At 51.1% G+C, this 26,372-nt stretch overlaps 1 protein-coding gene across 4 annotated transcripts in view; it reads left to right on the plus strand.

Annotated features, from left to right (window-relative positions):
* PTP4A3 (protein tyrosine phosphatase 4A3) overlaps nucleotides 1-23,259 on the plus strand; it is a 42,482-nt gene extending 19,223 nt beyond the window's left edge. For all 4 annotated transcript variants that reach the window (XM_086877240.1, XM_086877250.1, XM_086877270.1 and 1 more), the window contains 5 exons: nucleotides 12,100-12,910; nucleotides 14,208-14,300; nucleotides 17,585-17,715; nucleotides 18,050-18,124; nucleotides 18,592-23,259. In XM_086877240.1, the coding sequence (XP_086733366.1) occupies nucleotides 12,806-12,910; nucleotides 14,208-14,300; nucleotides 17,585-17,715; nucleotides 18,050-18,124; nucleotides 18,592-18,709 (522 nt within the window). In that variant the 5' untranslated portion in view covers nucleotides 12,100-12,805 and the 3' untranslated portion in view covers nucleotides 18,710-23,259. The remainder of the gene's footprint in view (nucleotides 1-12,099; nucleotides 12,911-14,207; nucleotides 14,301-17,584; nucleotides 17,716-18,049; nucleotides 18,125-18,591) is intronic.
* The last annotated feature ends 3,113 nt before the right edge of the window (nucleotides 23,260-26,372 follow it).

The raw sequence follows: 26,372 nt of genomic DNA on the forward strand, positions 1-26,372 counted from the left end.
GGGTGAGCTCAGAGTTGATCCTTAGTGTTAACTAAAAGCTCCTATTCCTATTCCTTCCGTGCCAGTCTTCTGGGAGCAGATTTGGGGCGGGTGTTCCTCTGTGCCTGAGGTAGGTGATGGATGCACCCCTGCAGATGCAGATCACCACAGTCCTGCCAGCTTGCAAGGCTCAGACAGGGTCTGAGCTATATGGGAGAGGTTGGTTGGGATTTCCAAACCTTGTGGGGGAAGTCCCTTGCTGAGGTCCCCACAATCTTTCAGGTGCCATTATCTGGTGGAGCTTGAGGGAAGTCCCTCTGCTGCGTTTCTAGTAAATGCCAGTCCAGGACGTGCTAATGACAGCAGAGAGGATGTGCTCCATCTGCCTGACGAATGACACTTACAGGAGATCTGGAAACAGGATGGGGATGTTGTATCGACCAGCTGATAAAAGAAAATGCCAGAGAAATTCCCATGTGGGAACACACAGCAGAGTTTCACCCCATGCCTCGGCATTGAATTACAGTGCTCATTTAGCAACCCTTGGCTGCCTGTCCCAGTGCTGCCCACAGTGTCCTGCCAGTACAGCTGCTTGTTTGTAGAGAGATGAGCTGAGAACGGATCAAGCTGAAAATAAACTTTTTTATTTACTTTTTAACTCCCCCAAGTCAAGATCAACTCCATGGTGCCTTTGCCAAGATGGCCTTGTGCTGGTAGAACTGAGCCAAACCAGCAGCTGCTGGCTTTGTACTGGAGCTGATGAGCCCCCTGTCCTGTGGCTGGAGGGGACGTCTTCAGTGTCCCTTGTCTCTGCTCCCTCTGTCCCACTGTGGTCCAGACCATGCCAGGCTGGTTTTGCTGTTGGTTTTCACGTGCAATTCCAAATTTAAATTATTTGTGAAGTAGCAAAACAACCTTTGCGCTGGCTGCTAGAGTACTCCATACACATCTGTGCCTGTACGGTTTTTCTTCTAGGATAGTTGGTATATTAATAGGAATGCCCTCATTTTGCCTTTCCTCTGTTCCAAAGGAGTTTACAATGGGGGAATTAATTGAGCCTTAAGTCAGCACTGGGAGACTTCTGCGAAGTCTCCATAGATATTCGTCAGTGTTTTGTTTTCTGTTTGCAGCAGCCTGGCTTTTTAGGAAGTAGCATGAAAAAGAGATGGAGAAAAACCTTCCCAAGATACACCCATGGCCAACAGAATGGGGAATGTCTGTCTGCCTCCTCCCCAGGCTGAAACCCTCTTATGTGCCCCTGGGAGCAGAGGGACAGGGACTACTCTGGATGGATCTCAAAGCCTATATTAAACCCAAACAGCTTGTTACTGGTCTTGCTTTTTCATTCACCTCCTTTCCCTTTTTCCCTGCTGAGAGGCAGAGCATGTGCATGTACATCCCCAGAAACATTTACTATCATCAGTCGGCTTCATCATAAATGATGAATTTGGTCTTGCAGCTTTCTTTACCCAGGGAAGCTCATTTGCTTTCAGCTTGATTAGAGCCTGCTCCAGCGCAGCAAGGGTGGCTGGGAAATGCCACCCACGCCGGGGTGTCAAAATGCCTCAGAAACCATCCGGGAGCCAGGGAGCCAAGCAGAGCCGGGAAACCAAGCGGAGCCGGAGCAGCTTGCGTGTCTCCAGGCCATTAAAGCTCACCCCTGGGGCTGGGGAGGATGTGCAGAGCACGGATGAAACACTGCATCCTGCCTGTCCCATCCCTGCTGGATCCGGCCGTAGGAGCTGAGGAAGTTTTCCTGCTTAGCCAGGGTGGGGAGGCTTCACATCTCAGCCTTTATTTAATTTTCAGGTGATAAAAGCGTTACTTCCTTGCCTGGCGCGTCAGAGCAGCCAGCACCTTCAAACGCTCCCCTTTCTCCAGGGAATTTGCATTTCCCTAAAGGCAGCACCAGATTTATGCAAAAATCTAGATGAAAGAAAGTCAAAGGCAAAGCATGCTCATGAGTAAGCTTTCCTGGGCACTTCCTGAACAGTCAGATGCTCTCCTTCCACCCTTTTGGCATTTTGGGGAGAAGTGATGCTTGACTACAGGTTCCTCCAGCCCCAAAAACACTTGGTGATGACCACTTCACCTCCACATTGTCCCAAGAGTGGTATCAATCTGGAAAGGTGCTTTGAGGTTGCCACATCCCACTGTTGAATTTGCTTTTCCTGGGTGCACCGTTCCATGGGATGTGACATCCCCTCTTGTTGTGATGTTCAGGTGATGTTTCCACTCTGGACCGGATGGATTTCTTCCTCATCTTGCCGTTCCCCTGAGGATCCATCTCCTTCGGTGATCTCCAAAATCACCTGGGTGTGGTCCATCAAAGCCAGCTGGCTGTGCTGCATGACCTTCTCCTTGCTTTCCCTCACAGGATGGGAAGAGCACCAAGTGTCATCATCCCTCAGTGGCTCTGACACAAGCTTTTTGCTCATGCAAATCATTGCAGTTTCCCTTCCTGAGATACCAGGGAGTTTACTGGCTTTAACAAAGCCACTGCTGGAAATCCTTCCTGTGAATGACAGGAACAGGATTGGATGACTGTTCATCTTCTGTATCGAAAGACAGTTCATTTAAGTTCAAGAAGCGCCAGGATCTGTATAGTTTGCCATCTTTTTTTAGCTGGCTTTGCCTCCAACAGTGGCTGGGAGCAGCCTTGGCATGCCAGAGCATCTCTGTGTGACAAGTGAGGATGTGATTTAAAATGTGTTCATCTGGGGCTGCAGCAGCTGCTCTCTGCTTCTAGTGTGCAGTCCAGAAAGGAACAGTCTTGATGGTAATTGGGGAGCCCATTTTTGCAGTCCAGGACCATGTCCCAAGCTACAGCATTGTAGAGCTCCAGCCCAAAGGATTTTTCACCCCATTTACCTAATTCTCAGAGCATCCTCTTCCAGCAAGGCTTTTATAATTCCTTGGTTAAAATTAAATCCAGTTTGAACCCCACTTGATGAAGAGGCAAGTGGGAAGCTGGATGGGAGCTGATGTGGAGAAGCCAGGGGAAGGATCATGGTGACACCCAACCACCCTGGCCATCAGGCACTCAGAGAATCATGCAATGGTTTGGGATGGAAAGGACCTTTAAAGATTATCTAGTTTCAACCGTGCTGCCATGGGCAGGGGCACACCTTCCATTGCAACCAGGTTTTTCAAGGCCTCATCCAGCCTGGCCTTGAACACTTACAGGGATGGAGCAGCCACAGCTTCTGGGGACAACTTACTTCAGTGTGTCACCACTACCATCATAACAAATTTCCTCCTTATGTTCAAGATGAACCGGCCTTCTTTCAGTTTAAAGCTGTTGATTTTTGTACTGTCACTACAGGCTGGTGTAAAAGTCTTATTCCATCTTCTTTTTTCAACCTCCCTTTAATACATTGAAAACCTGCAGTGAGGTCTCCTTGGCCACCAATTCCTGAGCTGTAGAAAGAGCCATGGCCACATCCTCACCTTTTCATGCCTATCTGAGTCCAGGTGCAAGGTGCGTTTCCAAGGGGCTTTGAGTTCTGCAGTTGGAAAAGTTCTGAAGTTGGGAAAAGTTCTGTAGGTGGGAAAAGGCCTCAAGTTGCACCAGGGGAGGTTCAGACTGGGTATCAGGAAGAGTTTCTTCACTGAAGGAGTGACTCAGCACTGGAATGGGCTACTCAGGGAAGTGGTGCAAACCATCCCTAAAGTGTTCAAAAATGGGTAGACACGGTAGTCAGGAATATGGTTTGGTGGGCAGGATGGTACTTGGTAGAAGGATGGGCTTGATGAGCTTGGAGAGCCTTTCCAACCTGAATGATTCTACAGTTCTGTGATTCTGGTTTGCAGACCCTGAGCAATCTGAGCTTTGCACTGGCTTAATCTCCTTCCTCCAAAGTCATGCTTGATCATCCTCCCTCTTTCTTCCAGTTTAGTCCCCCATCTCCCATGTGGACAAGGTGCAAATCAAGCTGAAGACATGAGGCAGTGCTTTACACACAAGGCAGGCTTTGCAGAGCAAGTGGAGACATTTATGTCCCTGCAGCAAGAACAGCTGTGACTTTCAGCATTTCATGCCCTTTGATCTTTTATTTGAAAGAAAACCACCTTTGTTGGCTCTGCGAGCTCCCACGGGTGGGGGACAACTCTTGGCACAGCTCTGGGGTTTTGCGCAAGGGCGGCAGAACCAAAGGGTTTTGTCCCTGTTGCTGAGGATGGCTGGGTCCAGGAGGGTAGGAGAGGGGTGCAGGGGGGCAAGAGAGGGTGCAGGATCAGGCCATGCTGTAGCCATGCATCCAAAACTTTCAGCTTGGAAGTGCCCACCTTTGTCCCTAGAGCTTTGTGGACACGTTTCTTTTGCAGAGCACTTGTCCTGTGGCACCCATGGAGCTCTGCTGTGGCTTTTTGCTGGAGCTAAGGAGTTTTCCAGAAGAGGGTTTTGGGAGAAATCATCTCTGCAGGACCTGGGCTTAATGGGAGGAGCCAGGAGCGTGACATGCTGGGGTGTCTTGATAATATTGCCAGACCTTGCCACATCCCACCTAGGAGCAGCCCATTTTCCCATTTCCCTTCACTTGCTCCATGGCTATTAATTATCCTGGCTAACACTCAGTCGTGTTTCCCCCAGGATCCCTCTGTATTGTTGATAGTCCTGAGGGGACACCTCTCACCTACATGCAGCATCTCTGTCCCATGCTGCTGGAAAAGGAACATCCCTGGAGGGGCTATTTCAAGGAGTGTCTTCTGCTGTTAAAGTGACAATAGCCATAGCTGGGGAGGATAAGGAGGATACAACCCAGGGGTTGTCTGCTGTCCCCATTGGCTTGGTGGCTGCCTTCAGAAGTGCTTTGGTGTCCACCACAAAAAGGAGAGGGCTGGTAGTGCTGCCACCTCTCATCAGCCTGTCATGATATGTGTGACCCTGTCTCCATGGAGTGAAATGTGTAAACTAAATAATGCAGAGCAAGAACGAGATGGTTTGGGAGGACAATCCAAGGCAGCACAGGGTCTGGATGGTGGAGGAAGCTCAGAGACCCATAAACACCATCTAAACCTGGTGCCATTGACTTGGAAGAGATGCCTTTCTCCAGAGCTTGGCTTCTCCGGGCAATCCTGACCATAGCTTGATGCCACCAGAGATCTTTCCATGGGACGCATCACAGGCAGAGCATGTTCTGTCCTGTATTGCATCCCCAGCATGTCACAGAGCACTATTTCAACATTATCTGCAGGTCAAAATCCACCCTTTGGGTAGATTTGAGTCCCCTGGAGCCCCCTTCATCATCAGCAAACTTCCATCAAAGCCGCCGCAGCCTGTCTGGGTTGGGGGTTGTGCAAGAGGCACCAGTGACGCAGACAGAGCTCTGGTGGCCTTGGGTCAGGGCTGCTGGTGGCTTGACAAGGTAAGACCAGGTAATGTAGGGACAACTTCCCATCAGGATCCCACCACCGAGGAGGGACATGGCAAATAGCAAAGGTCTGGTGGCACAGGCTCAGGCTCAAACTGACCTTAAAGGGGAGGTCATGGCAGCTCCTCCCTGCCCTTCCCGGGAGTGTGCTGTTGTTTCTCATGTTTCCCCCAAAAAACTGCACCATTCTGCACCCCCACCCCCAAACTTTGCCACCTGCCACAAATATTAAATTAGCTCAAAATACTTTGAGAAACCACAAGAAAAATGTTCAGCTGCACCAGAGTTTCAGGGTGGGAGAGACACATGGCAGTGGCACTTGTTGGGGAGGACTGCTGGGTCAGTTTGCCCCCAGTGTGTGTTTGGGGTGAGGATGCTACATTAGGATTCTTTTCTTTGCAAAGATACTGTTGGACAAGGCTTGAAGCCTGGAAATGCCCAATCACTCACAGAATTGCTTTTTTTTCCTGATACTTCTGGCCAAAAGAAATCCCTGGAGGACAGGGGGAGCTGGCCCCCAGTATTTGGGGTGCCTGACTTCCCTGTGCATCGGGCGCCAGAGCGTGGGGACCATCCGTCCCCAAACAACCGAGCCTTTCACCCCTCCCCAAAAAAGCCCTCTAGGGCACACCCTCTGCAGATTTGGGAGGCAGCCAGCCCCAAGCCTGTTATTACTTTTCCCTTTGGAGTTGGCCTCTCTTCCTCCCCCCTTTCTTTTTTTTTCCTCCTTTCCCTTCAAATCCAAGCCAGGAAAAGCCTCTGATGTTGGCACCACGGCTGCAAGCTCCTTGTGGCTGCTGGGGGAAGGCAGTGGAGGGGATATCCCAGACCATAAAACCAGGATCTTGCTGTGAGCACCACCGGTGGCTGCCTGTGAGTTGTCCACTGCTGGGGACAGGGAGGGAGGGATGGATGGGGGACTGTGTTCAGCTGTGGGGGTTCCTTTTCCCCACAGTGTGGAAGTTTTTGTGCCTTTTTGTGGTTTTTATGATCCTCTGATGGCTGAATCTCTTCTGATACCAGAAGGAATTAGATTAAAAAGCTGTCCATGGAGACCTCAAATTCGAGTTGCTTGGGGAGGGAATGCATGTGAAGGGAAAGGCAGAAATCCCAGCTAAAGAGCTGTTGAAGGGGTGCTTAAAGCATCATGTTTCCTCCAGGGCATTGTCCCATGAGCTCTGGAGAGGAGACACAGCCCTGACACTGTTGGCATCAAAGGAATCCCAATGTGGGCACAGGGTCCATGTCCAGGAGTTGTGAGTCTGGGTGAAAGGGAAAAACAACTCCCAAAGGACCTTTGTAGACACTTTCCACACTGCCTCAGCCTCTCTTCAAAGACAAAAGGTGCACATACAAGATAAGAAAGGGTTGATCATGTTACCAGTGCCTCTGGTGCATTCCCCAGCATGCTCAGTACTGGGAGGATTGTGCTCTTTTTTTTATCTGGCTGGCTGGCTTGCTGCCTCAGCTTCCCCATTCCTCTCTCTTTTCTGGTGTCCTGAGTCCCTCCTGCTTGCAAATGTCCACGCCAACATCATGCCGGTGTCTTTCCCTGCTTTCTAAATACTACTAAACTCCTTAAGTCCAACTGGAGTGTAAAATCAAGGGCTGCACAGCTCTCTTTGGTGAAATTTTGCGTTAGGTGGTATTTACTGCACACCAAAAACAGGTGGGGAAAGATGCATGACCTGGTTTATCTTGCAGGTGTGTTTTCATGGGCTGCCAAGAGCCCCCCGTCGCTCTCCCTCTGCACCTGTGCATTTTTAATCCTCCTTGTCATGTTTTGCTCAGAAAACATCACATGCAGCGAGAGAAACAACCTAAAAAATAACCCCACGATGCTTCCCTGGCAGATGGTGCCGGGCACTGCTTCACTCCTGGCAGCAGGTACCCCACAGCCACCACGGTACCCAGCATGGCTTTTCCAGGACATCCCATCTGCTTTGTCCAGCTCTGCACCTGGAGCAGGATGTGCCAGTGGCTGCTTACACCTCTCCCCACAGATTCCAGCTCCTGCCGGGTGTTTTGTTTCCGTCGCTCTCCTCCTGGACCTTTCCTGTTTCCTTCCGTGCGGATGCAACTGGAGGAAATCTCAGCACATTGGCTGTGTCCCAGCTGCAGCCACAGGCTGAGGACACAGGAGCAGGACTGTGGCTCTCTGTGTCGTGGGACCTGTCCTCCCTGGCAGTGACGGCGATGGTGGCAGTGGTGATGCTGCTAGTGCTGGTGGAAGTGGTGGTGCTTCTCATGCTGATGGAACCTGGTGGTAGCAGTGCTAGTGTTGCTCATGGTGGTGGCAGTGGTGACATTGGTGGCAATGGCTGGAATGGTGGCAGTGGTGGTGGTGCTGCTGATGTCTGTGGCAGTGGTGACATGGTGTTGGTGGCAGTGGTGCTGCTTATGCTGGTGGCAGTGGTAGTGATGGCAGTGGTGCTCTTCCTACTGATAGCAGTGGTGACACTGGTGGCAGTGGTGATGCTCGTGGCAGTGGTTGTGGGTGGCAATGCTGTCAGTGTTGGTGCTGCTGATTCTGGTTACAGTGATGATGGTGGCAGTGGTGATGCTGGAGGAGTTGCTCATGCTGGTGGCAATGGTGACAGTGTTGGTACCACTGGTACAGATCTCATGTGTGTAGTGAGCCTCACAGACCTGCTCCCTGTGGTCACTCATGTCAGTGCCAATGGATGCGTGCAGAAACTTCTGCATGGGGATAACTGGAAATATTCAGAAACTTGGAGTCAGTTTTTGGGGTGATGGAAGTGCGTGTTGGGAACAGGGAGAGCAGGACTTCATCAGCCTTAAGGGGAAAGAGCTGGGTCAGTGTCTTGCTACGTGAGCTGAAAGCAGGAGAGAGGTCAAGAAAGCATGACACAGCTGGGTGTTTTGTTGGGTTTCTCTGAAGGTGAACTTTGAACAGGAGATGTGCTCACTCCAAGATTGCTATATTTATATACGGGTGACATACACATTGTTTGGGTGAGTAAGAGCCTTTGTTCCGAGTCCCACTGCTAAAGCCCATGTGGAGCGACACTTTGGCTCTGCAGAGCTTCCTTTTCTTTCTCTTGGGGATGTGCTGTGTTTAGGAAAACTTGACTCCACCATCTGTGTCCCACTAGCCGGGTACCAGCAGCACAGCTGGCGGGTCAAGCATCTGCTCACCGCTCCAACCAAGCTCTTGCATTCACTGGGTGAAGAAGGTCTGACCTTTATTTTTTATCAAGTTGCTGTGAGGAAAATCAGCCTCATCCCTCTGTTGGAGTCTCAGTCTCTGGACATCTGGGATGAGGCCAAGACATTTGTAATGGTCTTGCCACACTGCAGAGGAATATTTTGGAGAGCCCTGTGATCTCCTCCGCTTTGGAGGTGTAAGACAAGGAGACGATGGCTCAGAGGTCCCCATCCCCTAGAGCAGCATCATTGACTCTCTCTTGCCACACTGGTGTGTGTTCATGTGGGATCCTCAGTGGGCTTTTGGCTGCAAAACTCTTGTGTAAGAAGCAGAAATTTTCACAGTCAGGGTGAAAAGAAAATCACAGAATCATTAAAGCTGGAAAAGATCCCTGAGATCAGTTGTTAACCTAGCACTGCCATGTCCACCACTAAACCATGTGCCACATTCATGTCTCTTCTGAACACTTCCAGGGATACTGATTCTGCCACTTCCCTGGGCAGCTTGCTCCAATGTCTGAGCACCCTTTTAGTGAAGAAGTTTTTCCTTATACCCAATCTGAACCTCCCCTGGCACAACTTGCTGTTTCATCTTGTCCTGTTGCTTTGTTGCATGGAAGAAGAGACCAGCCCCCACGTGGCTACAGCCTCCTTTCATTTGGCTTCCCCAGGATGGGTTTGAGCCTGACAGGCCAGTGCTGCATTTCTGAGCATCCTCATCCAGGGTTTGTTCACTGTGTCCTCACATGCTTCCTCTAGATCCCCCGGAGTGCTCAAATCAGAAGGATTTATATTCCACTTGGCAGGTTATTAATACTAGCTGAAATTCCCTTTTCCACATTGTTCTGCCATGCTTAATATGGAGATCAGCCTTGCAGCCTGAAACGCCGGGGATGATTTGTGATTGAATATCCATTAGGGATTTACGGGCTTCGGGGCTGAATTGCTGGGACGTGCGATTGCCAAAATACTTGAAACGCTTCCACTGGAGAGGAGACCTTGTGGGAAAGGAGCACTCGCTGTTCCCGTAGGCAGGCGGTTCCCACTGAGCCTCCGTTACTGGCAGCGAGCACACCCAAGCCAATAAAAAATTGTCCGGGATCCGGAGCGCCGATGGAGCATGAACTCAGATGATGACAGGGGGCAGCGCAGGCATTGGTGCTGGCAGCAGCTGCCAGTCCCATGGGGTTGCTCAGTGGGTGGGATTTAATCCAGGACATGGGTAAACATGGGCACAGTTCGTTTTAATGTCCCTGGCAGCCAGTTAGGACAAGGTATGAGGTTGTTTGGAGGGAGAAAAGTCGTTTTTTAATGCTTTCCCTTGTGCACTTCTGGTGCTGGTGCGTCAAATCAGATCGATCGTCAGGATCTGATCAAATCATTAGGACAGATGGCATTAAACACACTGGAAGCCTGCAGAGCAAAGGCATAAGAAGTAAAAGCAAAAGATCCTTAAGTCCTTTGCTTCAGAGAAACTGGGCTTTCAAGGTGATGTTTTGGGGCAATTTCTGTTTCACATCATCTCTTCCCTTTATGCAAGCAACTGTGGCTGCCCATCCCTCACACCTCCCATCCCTTTGGAGGGTTTTAAGCACTCTTTTCATTGAAATGAAAAAGATGAACTTTGCTGAGGGGATTGCCAGCAGGCTTTCCATGGGAAACATTCACTCACTGGCTTGCTGGCTCTTTTTGTGGTTGTGCTGGCCAGCAGATGGGCAGCTGGACATGTAGGAGCCACATGGCCAAAACCAGCCCAAAACTATCCTCCAGAAATACCAGATTGGTTTTTACCAAGCTGTGGTGAGATTGTCTTGGGGAGAAGCAGATCCCACAAACAAAGTAATGGGTGGGATCATCACTGAAAAAGCATGGTGTACACTGTGAGGAGAGTGGGTTTCTCAGCCCGTCTTGCAGGATCATTGCAAGCTTTGAGCAAAAATTCCAGCTGCTGTGGTCCGGGGGGGAGGGTCATCTATCCTGGGGGGGTTCAGCATCATCTGTGGGCTGAGCTGCTCTGAATCACACCTAAGATGCTGCAGGGACACAGCTCCCACCTCACTCCCATGCCTCAGCCAAGCTCCCAGCCTCCATCAACTGCTAAAATCTGATTTCTCAATGGGGACTGGAAAATCTTTCTCCCTGAGTGTCCCACTCATCCCCTGTAGCTCAGGCAGGGTCTGAACTTTGCAGAACATCCTTGCAGGGCTGTGGGATAGCATTATCCCCTTTTTTATGGGCAAAAAAAAGAGTCAGGTGTGATGCTTGTTGGGAAGAGTCCATGATTTTAGCAGCCAAACTGGGCACATTTAGCTGAGCATCTCTGCTTCCCTTCACCTCATCTGGCTTTTTTCCTGTTGCTATTTAACTTTTTAATTCCTGGGTACCACTGGAGAAGCAGGAGCTGTTGAACATGTTGTAAATGATGCTCAGGCCTGGATGAAGCCACTGTCAGTGCCCAGGTGCTGTGATGAGCTGCTCAAGGCTCAGCTTATCTCCCTGCTCCCACCTTGTCTCATTGCATAAGGGTGAAACAATCCAGAGGGGAAAGTTTCTGGCTGCTGTGAGGAGAGGCAAAGGGGTGCCTGCTGGCCTGGCTTGGGTTACTTATGTGCTTATGGTCTATTTTGAGGCCCTGGCCACCCAGCACTAAGCAGCCGCTGACCTGGGGAAAGGACCAACTTCAAAACAAGAGTCCAGTGGGGAACAACCTGAGGAGGCTCCAGCTGGGTTTTCCTCGGCTCTGAGTGGGGCTGGCAGATCCCTTGCCTCCCTGCTGGGCCAAATATCTCATGGATTTGGGTATTTCCACAGTGGGAACTGATTCTCTTTTTTAATTTTTCCCACTGCCATCCTTGAAAGCAAAGATGTCACAGGTTGAGGGGCCGGTCTCCGTTACTGGGAGCGATGTCCTGGCTGTGTGGGAATGTGGATGAGCAGGCTGGGAGACAAATCCATCACTAACCCCGGCAAAACCACACACACACAACCCCCTCCTCGGCCCCCCCTCCCCAAGATAGCTCATTTGCAGGCGGCTTAATTCTCCTAAGAGCATTAGAGGTGCATTTGGTGGACATGAGCCCAGCGCCAGGAGCATGTGGCCGATTAGCAGCAGCGGCAGCTGGTTTCAGACACAGCGTGCATTTGGGGTGGAGATACTCAGCGTGCTTTTTGGGGACACAAAGGTGAGGTCTGGGGGGTCTGGATGGGTGTCAGGGGGTCAGCTGGTGTGGATTGGGTGCTTAAATCCACCAGCAGGTGCAGATGTTGGGTGGCATATTGAAGCAAGGCCTTCCCTGCCATGTGCTTTTCCGTTCTGCCGGTGAAATGTGAGTTATCCTCTCTGGTTTTTTCGTGCCATTTCAGCTCTCCCGATGATATTTCAGCTTTAGCTTTAAATACCACCTCACTTTCTAATCTATGGTCACCTGTGAAGATGACAATGGTCAGGGATGCTCTGGTCAGGGATGCCCATACGGGATGTAGAAAGTGATGGTGCCTTCAGGGGCACCCACACCAGGCAGGGGCTTCCATGGGGAGGAGGACACTCTCACCACTGTGTTTCCCTTTCTCTCCCCTGCAGCCTCGCTCTCCGCTGGGATTTATGGAGGTGCTGAGGAGCAGCTGTGATCCCCGCAGCCCCCGGCAGCCCACCCTGTGAAGCAGCCCCCGGCCGCCTCTCCTCGTCTCGCCCAGCACCCCGACCCTCCGACTCAACCATTCAAGGCTCCCGTGCATGGATCGCCCCAGCGAGGCACCGCTGCCGGACGCCGCCGACGCCGCCCCGTAGGCTCCCGGCCCCCCGTGCCGCCCCCAAGTACTCCACATACCCCGATGGGGTAACGTGACGGGGGTCACCCTCCCGCCACCACCACCCCCCCATATGCAGAGGCCTTTCTAGAGCGCCCGGGAGCGCGCGGCACCGGAGGCAGCAGCCGCTCACCGTCGCGCACACGCAGAGAACGCCAACACTACAGCAAAGGGATTTTTTTTTCTTTTTAATTATTATTATTATCATTAATATTATTTTTTTTTCCCCATCTGGCTTTTTTTGTGCCTGGGGGAGCTTGTGGTGTGTCAAGGAAGCCGGCGCGCTCCCAGGAGTTGGGATTATTTGCACAACGTCTGTATATTGAGTTCTCGATCCTGTTTTATTTTTATTTTTGAAGCGCAGAGGGGTTGTTGGGTTTTTGTTTGTTTTGGGGTTTTTTTGCCCCTCCACACCACACTTTTCTTGGGTTTTTCCCCCACCACTGTCAGCACCACCTCACCTTCCCACTGTCCCCACCATGGCCCGGATGAACCGCCCTGCACCCGTGGAGGTCTGCTACAAAAACATGAGGTTCCTCATCACCCACAACCCCACCAATGCCACACTCAACACCTTCTTGGAGGTAAGGAGGGGAGACTGGAAGGTGGGGACCTGGGTCCAGTTGTATCTTTTGAGGCTAAAAGCTGATGTCAATGAGAGGACAGCACATCCCCTTTGGTGCCACAGCCCCAGGTGCCATCCTGGGGCAGTGGGTCTAATCATTGTCAGCTTTTTGGGGTGGGATGTTTTTCAGGACCCCAAATGTGATGTTTGCACACATTAGAGATGGAGCAGAGTTTCCCCATTCCCATTTCATCTCCTGCCAGATCCAGTAGCACATCACGTCACAGGGCTTTGGAGCGATGCACATGGGTGCACGCAACCTGCCCTGTTCCTCCCAGCACCTCAATAATGGCTTTTCATCCCAAATGTCCCAGTGTATTTCCAATGCCCAGAGTGTGCTGGGTAGTGGTGGAGAGCTTGGTGTTGAAGAGCCAGCACTGGTAGCTGCTGTGTGAGTGCCACTGCCTCAGGGTGACAGGAAGGTGGCTGTGATTTGGAGACAGCCACCCCATACTCTGCATGCTGTGCACCAGGCAATGGGACCACACCAGTGGGAAGAGAGAAAAGTTTCCCTTTCCTCCAGTCTTTTAGACTTTTAGCTGGGCTGCTGAGCATGTGGGGCTCACCACGGTCTGGTGAGCGCACATGGGGAACAAAGGAGGTGGATCATTGGTAGGGATGATCTCATGGTGCCTGGAGAGGCCGGCGCACCGGGCACGTAATCCGGGGGCAATCCTCTCGCCGGGCAGTGAGCCATGCTGGAAACATCCCAAGTCCCACGCCTGAGCCTGCAGCATGTTGGAGTGATGATGGGATACAGCAGCGAGGTGGAGAAGGAGCCCCTGAGCCACCTGTGAGATGCTGAGCTCTGTTTGTGGGGCATGCTACGACTGCCCCCACAGCTGCCTCCATGCATTTCTGCATCAGGAGTGTGACCTCACCAGGCACAAATAATTTCTCCTTCAGAGAACTTGCACTCATGTCAGGGATGTTTCTTTGCCTGGGGTGTAAAATCCCTGCTGATGTGGCTGTGAGGGCTTAAAAATAAATGGCTCCATTGGTACTTATGAGTGAGGAGTCATGAAGATGCTGGTTAAAAATCCTACGAGGCCACGTGGCTTTGGTGTCCTGGGATTTCATGTTTCCTTGTGCCTGCCAGGCTGGGTGGACCACGGGTCAAAGGTTCAGAGAAAGGGGCACAGCACTGTTTTAGGGTCCATACTGCTCCACATAGTCATAACAGGGCTTGGGTGTGTTGGGTTAACTGGGGTGCATCTGGCAAGATCTGTTCAGACCCCTCCTCCATCCCTCCCCAGGACCTGAAGAAATACGGTGCCACCACGGTCGTGCGAGTGTGTGAAGTGACCTATGACAAGACCCCCCTGGAGAAAGACGGCATCACTGTCATGGTAGGTGGGGCAGCAGGATGGGGACTGGGGAGGGGCTGCCCCAACACCACCCTTAAATATCTCATCCCTTGGGGCTGTTAAACACCCCAAGAGCCCAATACAGTGTCACACTGAGGCAGCAGCAGAGTTGGAAGCCCAGCTGAGCTGAGCTGAGGCTGGTGCTTTAAAAAGAGAAGTGCTGCCCACGCAGCCGAAACTGTGACTCACCCGGCTGAGTCGGCAGCTGCCTTCCCTGCCTGTTGCTCAGGCTCTGAAACGTCCAGGGATGAGAGCGCCTGATCCCACGTGGAAGATGCGCGTGGTTCTCATTACCCGCGGCGTTATCTTATCCTGGGGGGTGCTGTGAGGGTTTTTTGCTCTTCCAGCAGCCGGCTGGTGCAGCTGGCGGGGATGAAAGGGAGCAGGCAGCAAGCTGGGAAAGGCAGAGCAGGCAGCTGCCTGGGCTGTATCTTGGCTGATAAGTAATTGGAGATGATGTCAGGCATGATAGCCCTGCCAGGGAGTTCAACTCCAGCTGGGAAGTGAGGCTCTGCTCATTATTTAGGGAAGGGTTTGGAAGTGCCTCGTGTCTCCTGAGGTGGTCCTCTGTGTGTAGGACCTCTTCATATAGCTCTGTCTGTACAACATATATCCTAGAGAGAGAGGAGGCTCTATCTTAGATCCTCAGGGATATAGGTGGATAATCCCGTGGCTCTCTAGATACAGATCCTCCAGATGCAGATGTCTCTAGATATAGATGCAATCTGTGTCTCTACAGGATATATCTTGGAAAGATAGCTGTATCCTACATATATAGAATCCATATGTTGGAGATCATATCTGCTCACTTAGACACCAAAGTCTGCATTTTACCCCATTTCTAACTGGAGCCTCCAGTCTGAGTTTCTATATCTAGGATATATGTACCTCTTTACATGTCTTATATCTCTCTTATGTGGAGAGATACATATCTAAGATATGTTTTATATGGAGAGTTAGAGAAACTATACAAGACACTGAATAGAAATTAAATAGCTTCTATATCAAAGTTTCTATAACCACACAGAAAATATATAAAGTAAATCAAGAGATATCTATAACCTGTTTTTCTAGAGATAGATGTATCTCTGCAGATACAGAAATATCTCTATAATGATATAAAATCTCTGTATATTATATATATATATATATATATATATATGATGGTATATATTTTTATTTGGTATACACAGTTTGGTATATTTTTTATCTGTATCCTGATGTATATATTTGACATATAAACATATATTGGTGCACAAGTCCGATGAGGAGCAGCTGAGGGTGTTTAGCCTGGAGCAAAGGAGGCTTGGGGAAGATCTTATCCTCTCTACAACTCCCTGAAAGGAGGTTATAGCCAGGTGTGGGTTGGTCTCTTCTCACAGGTAACAAGCAACAGGACAGGAGGGAATGACCTCCAGTTGCTCCAGGGGAGGTTTAGATTAGTTATTAGGAAAAACTTCTTCACGGAAAGGGTTGTCAAGCATTGAAACAGCCTGCCCAGAGAAGTGGTGGAGTCACCATCCTTGGAGGGGTTTAAAAGACCTGTAGATGTGGCACTTGGAGACCACATCTACATGGTTTACTGGTGGCCTTGGCAGTGCTGGGTTAACAGTAGGATTTGATGATTTTAGAGGGCTTTTCCAACCTAAACAATTCTATGCTTCCATATATAGACCATATATAGGTCTGTATATGGAGAAGAGAAGGTTCTGGGGAGACCTTAAAGCCTCTAAAGGGGCTGCAGGAGAGCTGGACTGTTTACACAGGCATGTAGTGATAGAACAAGGGAGAATGTCTTTAAACTGACAGAGGGCAGATTTGGATAAGACATAAGGAAGAAGGTTTTTATCGTGAGAGGGGTGAGGCACAGGTTGCCCAGAGAAGCTGTTGTCTGCCCCATCTCTGGAAGGGTTCATGACCAGGTTGCAGAAACCTGGAATAGTGGAAGGTGTCCCTACCATGGCATGGGGCCGGGTTAGATGATATTTGAAGGTGCCTTCCATCTCAGCCATTCCATCACAAGATGATGCTGTGGTGTGCTGTGTCATCCTTGGTGTGAGCCCCTGACCTGCACTCATGGTTGCAGGGAGGCCATGGCCTTGCAGGAGGAGATGGCCTTGCAGGAGGAGATGGCCTTGCAGGAGGAGATGGCCTTGCAGGAGAAGATGGCCTTGCAGGAGGAGATGGTCTTGCAGGACAGGCACAGGCCAGGCAGGTGGCTGGCTCAAGCACTGCAAATACCCTGAAGCCCAGAATGCTCCTTTACTATCAAATCCCAGCAGAAGTCACACCACCTGTTCAAACGCTGCAGTGAAGCAGCTTATTTTGTGATCTCACACCAAGGATGACTCCAGCACAGCAGCTTAATGACTCACCTCTCAAAATCTAGGATTATGGCCTGGTACCCCCCACCCTTTGGGGCTCACCAAGCCACATCCTCTCCAAGTGATGCTGCCCTTCCTGACTCTCTCTTCCACTGCTGCACAGCCAGTGGCCAGGCTCCTCCTGACAAATCTGTTTAGGGAAAGAAATCACCATTTTACAACACCCCTCATAACTGAGCCCATGGCTGAGAGGTATCAAATGCAGAACCCATTTGACCAGCTTCCTCATCGTGCTCCAATTTTGAAGCCCTGCAACTTGAGAATAAAGCTCAGAAGATGGGATTTTTTTTTTCTTTGTCCTTTCCTGAAGGATGGTATTTAAATGGCCCCATTTGGAGTGATCTCCCTGCCTTTGACTGTCTCTCTAGGGCTGTGCTAGTGGGTTGCAGGAAGCTGAATTTCAGCACTGCATCAAGTAAGCCCTGAGATTTCAACCATCTTCAAGCCACCTTCGTTCAAATCCCCCACAATGTGCTATGAAGTGCTGGAATTAGGAGCTGGCAGGGGGGGAGGATGGGAACTGCATCACCCCAAAGCTCAGTGAGGTCATCTGAATAGGGAATGGAGCATGGGGTGGCCATCCTGGTCTGCAGAGGCAGGAGGTCATGGGGACCATGTTGCAGATCCTACAAGTGCTCCTAAAGGCTGAATCTGCCATAGAAGGTGGAAAGACTCCAGACCTGGATTTGTGTGGCTTCAAACCCTGAGCCAAAGCAGTCCCAGATGATGCCACAAAACAGCCTTCACAGAGCTATGCCAGTTCTGGCACCCTTCTACCTCCCTGCAGCTGAGACCATAAACACCATCACCCTGAGTAAAAAACAACCCCTTAAAGGTTTCCCCCAAAGACTTGACAGAGTTTCTCTCTTCCCAACCCTGCAGGACTGGCCATTTGATGATGGAGCGCCTCCTCCCAGCAAGATTGTGGAAGATTGGCTCAACTTGTTGAAGACCAAGTTCTGCGAGGACCCCGGTTGCTGCGTGGCCGTGCACTGCGTGGCTGGCCTGGGGCGGTGAGTCTGAGCCCAGCACCCCAGCTGCCACCCCTCATGAATGCAGAAGAGGGAAAACCATGCCAGCTCTCCTCTTTCCCTTCCCCAGTCCCCCTTTGAGCAGGGTTTTGTCCCAGCTGCCACCTCTTCACAAAGGCAGGAGAGGGACAACCATGGCAGTGCTCCTCCTTCCTTTTCCCAGTCCCTCTTTGAGCAGGGTTTTGTGAAACCCTAGTGGGAATAAGTGTTCATGGAGGGGATCTGCTACCTGGCCTTCTCCTTGACCTTTAAATGATGGATATCAGCCTCTGGGCTGTGTGGCTGGGGAGTGACAGCCACTGCTTTTGCCTTTCAGCGCTCCCGTCCTTGTTGCACTGGCGTTGATCGAGAGTGGGATGAAGTATGAAGATGCCATCCAGTTCATCCGACAGTAAGTGAAGCAGTGTTGTGATGTTAGGGCAGAAAGTTCATCTCTGAGGGAATGGAGAGATCTGGCATGTCCTCCCAGGGTTTAGTTTTTTTGGTGACACCTGGGTTACTTTTCTCTCCTTTGGGGACGGGTAAACAAGGTGTTGGCATGGAGTATCCTGTGCCTTTGCAGGAGGCTGGGACAGCTGCTGGCAGCATCCCTGAGGGACTTTAAGCAGTCACCTCAGCTCTGTCCCACATTTCCTCTCCAGCTCTCCTTGTCCTGGGACTTGCTCCTGAGCAAGGAATGCGAGGAATTCTGCTGGGGTCGGTGCCTGTCTCCGTCCTTGGAGGGTTCACCTGGCTTCAGCCTCCAAAATCCTCTCCTGCTCCAGGCAGGGGAGCTCAGCACCCCAACAGGGGTGGTTTGGGGTTGGGGGGATCTTGTGCCACACCTCTGACTGTTCTGGCATTTCTCTGTCTCTACAGGAAGCGCAGAGGAGCCATCAACAGCAAGCAGCTGACGTACTTGGAAAAATACCGACCAAAGCAGAGACTCCGATTTAAGGACCCTCATAACCACAAGAACAAATGCTGCATCATGTAACCTCAATGACCTCTTGCCAAAATCCGTGCACAGACCCCCAGGCACTCGCACACATCCCACCCCCTCACCTCTTCACCCAGCCCTGCGGTCCCCACACGCCGCCCCTCTGCCAGGGCTGGGCTGGGGACATGGAACATCTCCATTGTGTTCCAGCACTCACAGCACACTCGTCTTGCTGGATCCCCAAAAAAGGCTGCTGTCTCCAGCTGCAGCCCTGAGGAGGGAAGGCAGCACTGCCCTTTGACTCTCGGTGTTAGCAGGCAATGAGCTCGTGTGACCGTTCTTCATCACCATCCTCCTCCCTCCTTTCCCCTCCCGTTGCAGAGGGGTGGACAAAGGGTGCTTGGTTTGGGGTGATGCAGGCAGGGCTGTGCCAGCTGAGAAGGGATGGGGTGCAGAAGGGCCAGAGCACCCCCAGAAAAACTTTTCCCCACCTCTTCCCCATAAATAAGGGCTGCAGTAGCAGGGATGGAGGTGGGGATGGCACAGTGGCCTCAGGGGGGAAAGTGATGATAGCAGGGAGAGGTGATGGGCTCTTAGCTCAGTGACCCTTGTGACCAGGGGAAGGGCTGAGCTAAGACCTCCAGCACCATTCCCTTTCTCCTGGCCCCTCTGTCACCTCACCACCTCCCTGTTGCCTCAATGCCAGCCAGGATGCTGCAGATGGGGCTCGCTAGGAACTTGCTCCAGTGAAGGCAGAACTGCTGGGAACCTCGGGGACACCGGCAGGGCTTTGAGGCACTCAGCTCTGCTGGGATGCTGGATCAGTACTGGGTCCCCCAAAGTGTGGGGTACTCTTATTTATAGCTTCCAAATTCAGTGCCCAGGGTGGTGGGTTCTCTGCTGTCGTGTCCCCATCCCTGAGCTGTGGCACAAATCCCAATTCTGGCTGCAGTGCCCTGGGGACACAGTGTGCCTTTCATGGCACATCCATGTCCACCACTGCATTTGCTGGCTGAGGGGCTCGGCTGCAGCTTTCCTAGGGGATTTTGGGTGTTCCTGGCAAGAGCACATCACCAATTTTGCACCTGCCTTTTCCATATCTGTACCAAGGCGCCTGGCACCCCTGGCACACACCCAGGTGGGGTGGGCTCAGAGCTGCCCCTGAGCTGGGACATTAAACATCTCTCAATTTTCTGCCTTTGAATGCTTGCAGCAGTTGGAGCAGTGGGCACATAGGGGGTGTGGGGATGTTTTATTTCTTTTAATGAGGATAAAAAGAAATTTGCTAATTAAAGGAAAAAAAAAAAACAACTTAAAAAATACCCTGTTTGTCTTCCGCACATCCTCTGGCCTGTCTTTCTCCCATCACTGCCCAGTAGAGCCCAGGAGGTGACCCATGGTCCCCCAGACTTGATCCCCAGCACTGTCACAGCTTGCTGCCATCCACTATCACCAGGACATACATGTGGCCCAGGGCATGCTCCAGGTGGCCTTTGGGCTCGCTGCTGCTCACCCCTCAGCTGCAGAACATCACAGTTGTTGGGACAAGGAGAGTTGGTCATCCACCTCATGGGGTTTTAGGCTGACCCGCTTGAGATGCCCTCAGTGTCCTGTGTTGGATCTCTCCAAAAGGTTTGTGTGCCTTCCAAAACGTAGATATCCAGAGACATTTGCTTCAGCATGTTCATCCCTTGGGACAGGTGGTGAGGAAGGCTGGTTAGACACCTTCAGTACCTGCAGAGGTTGGGGACTGCTTTGTACCACCACATGGGTGGGCAGCAGAGGTGTTTGGAGCTGTTTCCAGCATCACTTCACCTGTTCTGATGGGGCCAACCCCACTGCAGTGCAGGGAAGGCCATCCTTTGGGATAAGCTGTGGTGCTGAGTGTGGTGGGGACCTTCTACACATGGCCCTGGAGTTGTCAAACCACACACCTTGGACCTGTCCAACACTGGGACAGCTCTCAGTCCCTTAAAGTCCCTTGGAGTCTCCTGCTCTATCCCAGGCTGTTGGTCCCCATGACTCATGGAGAAGGCAGCAATGGCCAAAGGGTCTGGGTTGATTTGGAACAGTGAATTGGGTTGATAAAAAGGCCTTACCCTCTATTACAGCACCCTGCTGGGTGGGTCACCATCCCCTTCCTGCTTGGGTCTGTCCTCCTGCTGCTAAAATAGGTGCTGCTTCTTCCCCAGGGACATAGGAGGTTGTTTGGCATTGTGGTGGTGACAGCCCCAATCTCTGCTAGCCAGGAATCCTCCTGATCCCATGCCCTTCCTTGTGGGACCTGTTGCTTTATGGACTTGGAGATGTTTCTGTCCTGGCAAGATGAGTTTTCCTCACCCGTGGTCATGGCAGCATTACCTGGATCATTGACCAGGGCAAGAGGTCCTGAGATTCAGCCATGATGTCTTTGAGTTGGAGTCAGGCTGGGGACAGAGGGATTTGAATTCAGCCTCTTTTGGCCACTCTTGAGTGAGACTTCATTCAGGCCTCAACCTGGGGGGCTGGCTTGGAAGGAACATGAGGGGGACAGGCTTTGCTTTATGTAGCATCAACCCAATCACCTTAAAATGAGGGAGCTTCTGGTATAAAAGCAGTCCTTGACCTGGCCATGTGGCCAAATCCTGAGGGCATCTGGCTAGCAGAGTGGCATCTTGATCCTCCTCAGTTTATGAGTCACTGCAAAAAACATCAAAACCACCAAACCAAATCATGCTGATTTAATTGTATTAGATATTTTTTTCCTTTTCTCGTGGATTTCTCCCCTTTAACCCTAAAATGTGCTGCTTCCGTGGAAAGGACACGTTGGCAGCCCAGGGGCTGCTGTTTTGCATGGAGGGCTGAATTCAAAAGTTTCTCTGGGTTGGACGGGCAAATATTTGGGTTTTTTTTTATATGGACTTGGACTCCTTCCTCTGAGATACCAGCTCAATGTTTCAGCCTAAAGAGGGTTGCAGAAACAACAGGTTGGGAAAATTGAGTGGTCTTCCAAGGGGAATTTGGGTTAGAAAACTCAAGAGCTCCAAAGTCTTGAGACAGTTAAGCAGGAGGGAAGGTTGAAGCTCAGTAGACACCACCACAGCGAGGCTTAAGCAGCCAAGGGCTCATGGTTTGGGCTGGTCTTGGGTTCTCTCCTTGTACACTAATCCTCATTTCACCTCAAATGCCAAGATGCTGAAAGGAGAGCCTTAAAAATCTGATGTATTTGCCAATGCTGTCACTGCTCCAGTTGTTTCCATTGAGTCTTGGCAGGTGTCACAGGGAACAGACACCCCCATGGCTTTGACTACAAACCAGTCACCTCATCCTGCCCTTTTCACCAGAAGCAAAGGCTCAAACTGAGTTTTATAATTTCTCACCCCTTTCCACCCACTCACCCTCCATGGAAAGCCACCACAATTTGCAGGGACAAGGGTCCAAATTGGTGTAAGAACTTTGGAGACCCAAGCGATGGCAAAGCAGAAATGCCATCAAACCAAGAGCCTGTAGCCTTTACCCAGGAGTCAGTCATGGCTGAGCCTCATGTGAGGGAATAAATCTGAGAAAGAACTTGTAGCTGTGTCCTCTCACCAGTGGCACACAGCACACATATGCCCTCAAATATCCCTTCTGTTGTTTGTTTTCCAGTCAGATGCAGCACGTGGAGGGGGTGGGATGGTGGGAAGGCAGGAAATGTGGCTATCACAAATGTCCAGCTCTTCATTTAAGAAAGTTCTGGTGACACACATTTAAAGACTTTGCGTTTGTAAACTCATGAGTCTTGCAGTAAGGCTGACACTGGTGCTTGGGCTGGGAGCTTCAGAGGTTTATGAGGAACAGATTTCCCGAGAAAGCAGAGTCTGGCTCTACCCACAACAGAACGAGTCGTTTCCTTTTTTATTTTTTTCATTGGGTTTGTTTGGTTTTTATTAGTCCCAGTGGGAAAGCGCACAGGGAGATTCGTGACTTCCATGCAGTTTCCAAGGTCTTGTGTCTTATTTGCTGCCAGCACGCTGGGTAGGTGCAGCTTGGCGGGTGGGTTTGGATGGGATTCTGTCTGGTGGGAGACAAATGTGGCTGGTTTCTTGGCACAGAGGGGGGGTCCTGGGCCGGGCTCTTGCAGACATTCCCTGGGAGGGGGCGTTCCACCGCTTCCCTTCAGACAATGATCTCCCAATGAACTCTCCACTTCCCTGCTGTTCCTTTCTGTGCAACAAAGAACTGCATATTTTCCTTTTTAACCCCCTGGGCAACCATAGTAGTGTGTAGATTAAGCCCAGATGACTTTTTTTTTTTTTGTTGGGTTTTTTTTTTTGGTTTTTTGTTTTGTTTTGGTTGGTTGGTTTTTTGGTTTTTTTTTGGTCTGAGCCATAGCTAAATTATTGTACCCAAATGCTTTTTGTATCAGATGGCATCACTTTGAATATGCAGATGAGGTATAGGATCTTGACACTTTATAACCTTTTTAAAAAGAAACTTGTCTGTTTACTTAACGTCTTGTGTAAAAAGGAAAAAAAAAAAAATGTATGCCTTCGGTAATCACTTTTTTTGTTGTTGTTTTTTTGAGTTTTATGAAATTACAGTGGTTACACTCCAGCAGCGAAATAAAAAGCATTCACTGTTTTGTACATCCCTGTGTGCCTGCTAATGGGAATTATCAGGATGTGGGAGGCAAAGGCAGAGCTGAACTCTGGCCAAGGGGGGAAGTGTATGGGGGAGTTTGTTCCGGCTGGAGAAAAGAGAGCTTCAGGAAGACCTTAGAGCACCTTCCAGTGCTACAGGAGAACTGGAGAGAGAATCTGCAAGGGTTTGGAGTGACAGGAAAACAGGGAATGGCTTCAAACTGCAGAGGGGAGCTTTAGATTAGGTACAAAGAAGAAATTCTTGCCTGTGAGAGTGGTGAGGTCCTGGCACAGAGAAGCTGTGGCTGCCACATCCCTGGAAGTGTTTAAGGCCAGGTTGGATGGGGCTTGGAACAACAGCCTGATCTAGGAGAAGATTTCCCTGGCCATGGTGGGGCAGTTGGAACTCTGTGATCTTGAAGGCCCCTTCCAACCCAAACCATTCTGTGATTTTATATCCAGTAGAGTATGGCCTAACCTTGATTGGACACCCTGGAATACACCCAGAGGAGACACTACACACACTCCCCCTGATCTTCTCATGAAATCAGTTGGGTTTTAAATTTGCTCCCATGACCAAGGAAGGCAAAGACCAGAGTCTCCACGGAGGCTGAGGAGTTGGAGCTTGCATAAACAGGCTGGTAAGCAAGGAAAGCTGACACAAAATTGTGCGAGCTCATAAGTAATTACATGGGGTTGCATGGAGGAGTGAGGAGGAAACTCCCCTTGTGCTGCTCTAGGCTCAGGAAGGCTTTTAAGCCAGGTGCCAGCTGGGAAGAAGATAGAGGTGAAGCAGTGTGGCGTGGCCAGAGCTGTCCTTGGATTCCCCCAGCACTTCCCAAATGCTTGGCACAGCAGATCCTTATCTCCTGCAGGCTTTGAACCGCAGCTGCAAGGGGCACTGCCTCCTCCTTGTGCAAGAAGCAACTGGGCCTTCAATCAGCCTAATTGCTGCCTCTCCTCTCAAGCAGGAGGGCCAGGGGGACTGCTGAACACGGCTTGTGTGCTGGAGAAACACCCACCCGCACTCCTGCCTGTACATGCTGTCTCCTACCTGCTGCATTCCTCCTTGCTCTCCGTCACCCAAAAACGTGCACCCCTTTGCAGGCCAGATTCCAGCTCTCCATGCTATGCTGCTGCCACTCCATGCACAAGTCCCTGCCCTCCCTAAGAGGAGTACAATGAAAGTTCATTAAATTGGGGGGTTCTGGAAAAGGCTAAGCTGGCCACTTGCAGGGATCAGCCCAGAAAAGCTGTGGATGCCCCATCCCTGGAAGTGTTCAAGGCCAGGTTGGATGGGGTCTGGAGCAACCTGGTCTAGTGGAAGATGTCCCTACCCATAGTGGAGGCAGGGGTAGAACTGGATGATCTCTAAGTTCCTTTCCAACCCAAACCATTCTATGATTCTATTCTATGATTCTCTGATCTCTTCCCAATGGGTGCCATGGTCCACAGTGCCTTAAATTGTTCTCAGCAGAGGATGTTGGTACCTGCAAGGCCCATCACAGCCCCACTGCAGTGTGTTCAGTCCTGCCAACAACAAAATCAATGAGATCTGCCCCCACCTCAAGGCAGACATCCACAGTTTGGGTTATCCCTGACCCCCTTTCCAGTCATCAGATCAAGGGACACCACAGATTCAGGAGGAACTGATCTCAGATGGTTATGGACACTCCTTTCAGAGCTCCACCACCACAGAGGAACCCCCAGAACTCTCAGCTCACACAGACACATCCATCCTGGAGACCCCAAAGCCTTAGGAGATGACCCATGGCTCACAGCTTTCCCTGTCCATGCTCCTAACCCACCTCAGCAAGCCAGGACTCCACAGAGCAAGGAGACAAAGGTTGCAGGGTCTCCAGTAAAGTCTAAACCAACCACAGTCCAGCCTCATAAGACTGGATTAAAAAATGTTTTCCGAGGGGTGCCTTGGTACATTCTGAACCATGATGAAACCTTCCTTTGATTATTTTGGACTGCTGCTGGCTGCCATGGCAAACACTGTCTCTTCCTGGGGACAGCACAGCTCTCATCACTGATCCCACCTACCTGCTGGGGATCAGCCCTTTTGCAACACCTCCACATGAGGACATCCTGCTGCCTGATGGGAGGGTCTCCCCACTTCCCCCTGTGCCCAGGGAGTCTTGAACCATCAGCTGTGCAGGGGCAAAGGTCTCACTTCCCCCCAGGACCTGGCAGACCCCATGGGTCTGGGCACATGGTGCTGGAAGGTGGGAGGCGCTGCCCTGCTTGCGCTGCAGTACCTGGAAACTCCCGTGCTCGTAGAGATGAAAATGTAGGGCAGCTCTTGGGTTGGAAAGAAAATTAAAATGTTTGCAACAAATATAGCTGAAAAGTCAAGTGGGGAATTAGGCACTGCTTGGCAAAGGTACAGGAATGCGGATCACCAGGGGTGGGTTTTGCCCTGGGAGCTTTCCCTGGGAACCAGAACAAGGAGGGGAAGGAGAAACCCTTTGCCCAGGCTCACACAACAACCCCCACGGTTCATAAGGGGAATCCTGCAAATCCCTGCTCCATGCCATGACCACAGCAAGGAGCCGTGCTGCCCTGTCTCAGCCGCTCGGTGGGCAGAACCTCGAGGCAGAATTTGTCTTAACCATCGGAGAGAAGGAACATTTGAGTGGCAGGAGGAGAAGAGGCTTGCAGGGAGCTTGGAAAGGGCTGAGTCACTCGCTGTCGGCGTCAGCAACCGAGAAAAGCGTGACTGCCAAGCAGCCACCTGGAGCTTTGTCAGCTCATCGTTAAAAAAAAAAAAAAAGAAAAAAAGAAAAAAACCTCAACTGATAGCCTCTCCCGCATCCCACCGGAGAGCTGGATGTGCCGCACGCAGCCGGGGAGCTCCGTGCAGAAGCAGTGGCTGTGAAAAATGCCCTTCCCTGGCTGCAGGTGCTGGTTTCTGTTGCAACATCTCCCTTGGGGCTCGCAGAGCAGAGGCAGCGCTGCTCTCCCACAGCAGCCGGGCAGCCTCCAGGGACGTGCCACGGCCAAGCCGGGCTCGGTCCAAGGAGCGGGGGCGGAGGTGATTAGAGAGACCTGGCGGGTCGGCGCTGGCAGAAGGACGCAAGAGCTGCCTCCGCCTCGCAGAGATAACTGCGGCT

Source organism: Cyanistes caeruleus, chromosome 1, assembly GCF_971803275.1.
Source record: "Cyanistes caeruleus chromosome 1, bCyaCae1.hap1.1, whole genome shotgun sequence".
NCBI classification, from domain to species: Eukaryota; Metazoa; Chordata; class Aves; order Passeriformes; family Paridae; genus Cyanistes; species Cyanistes caeruleus.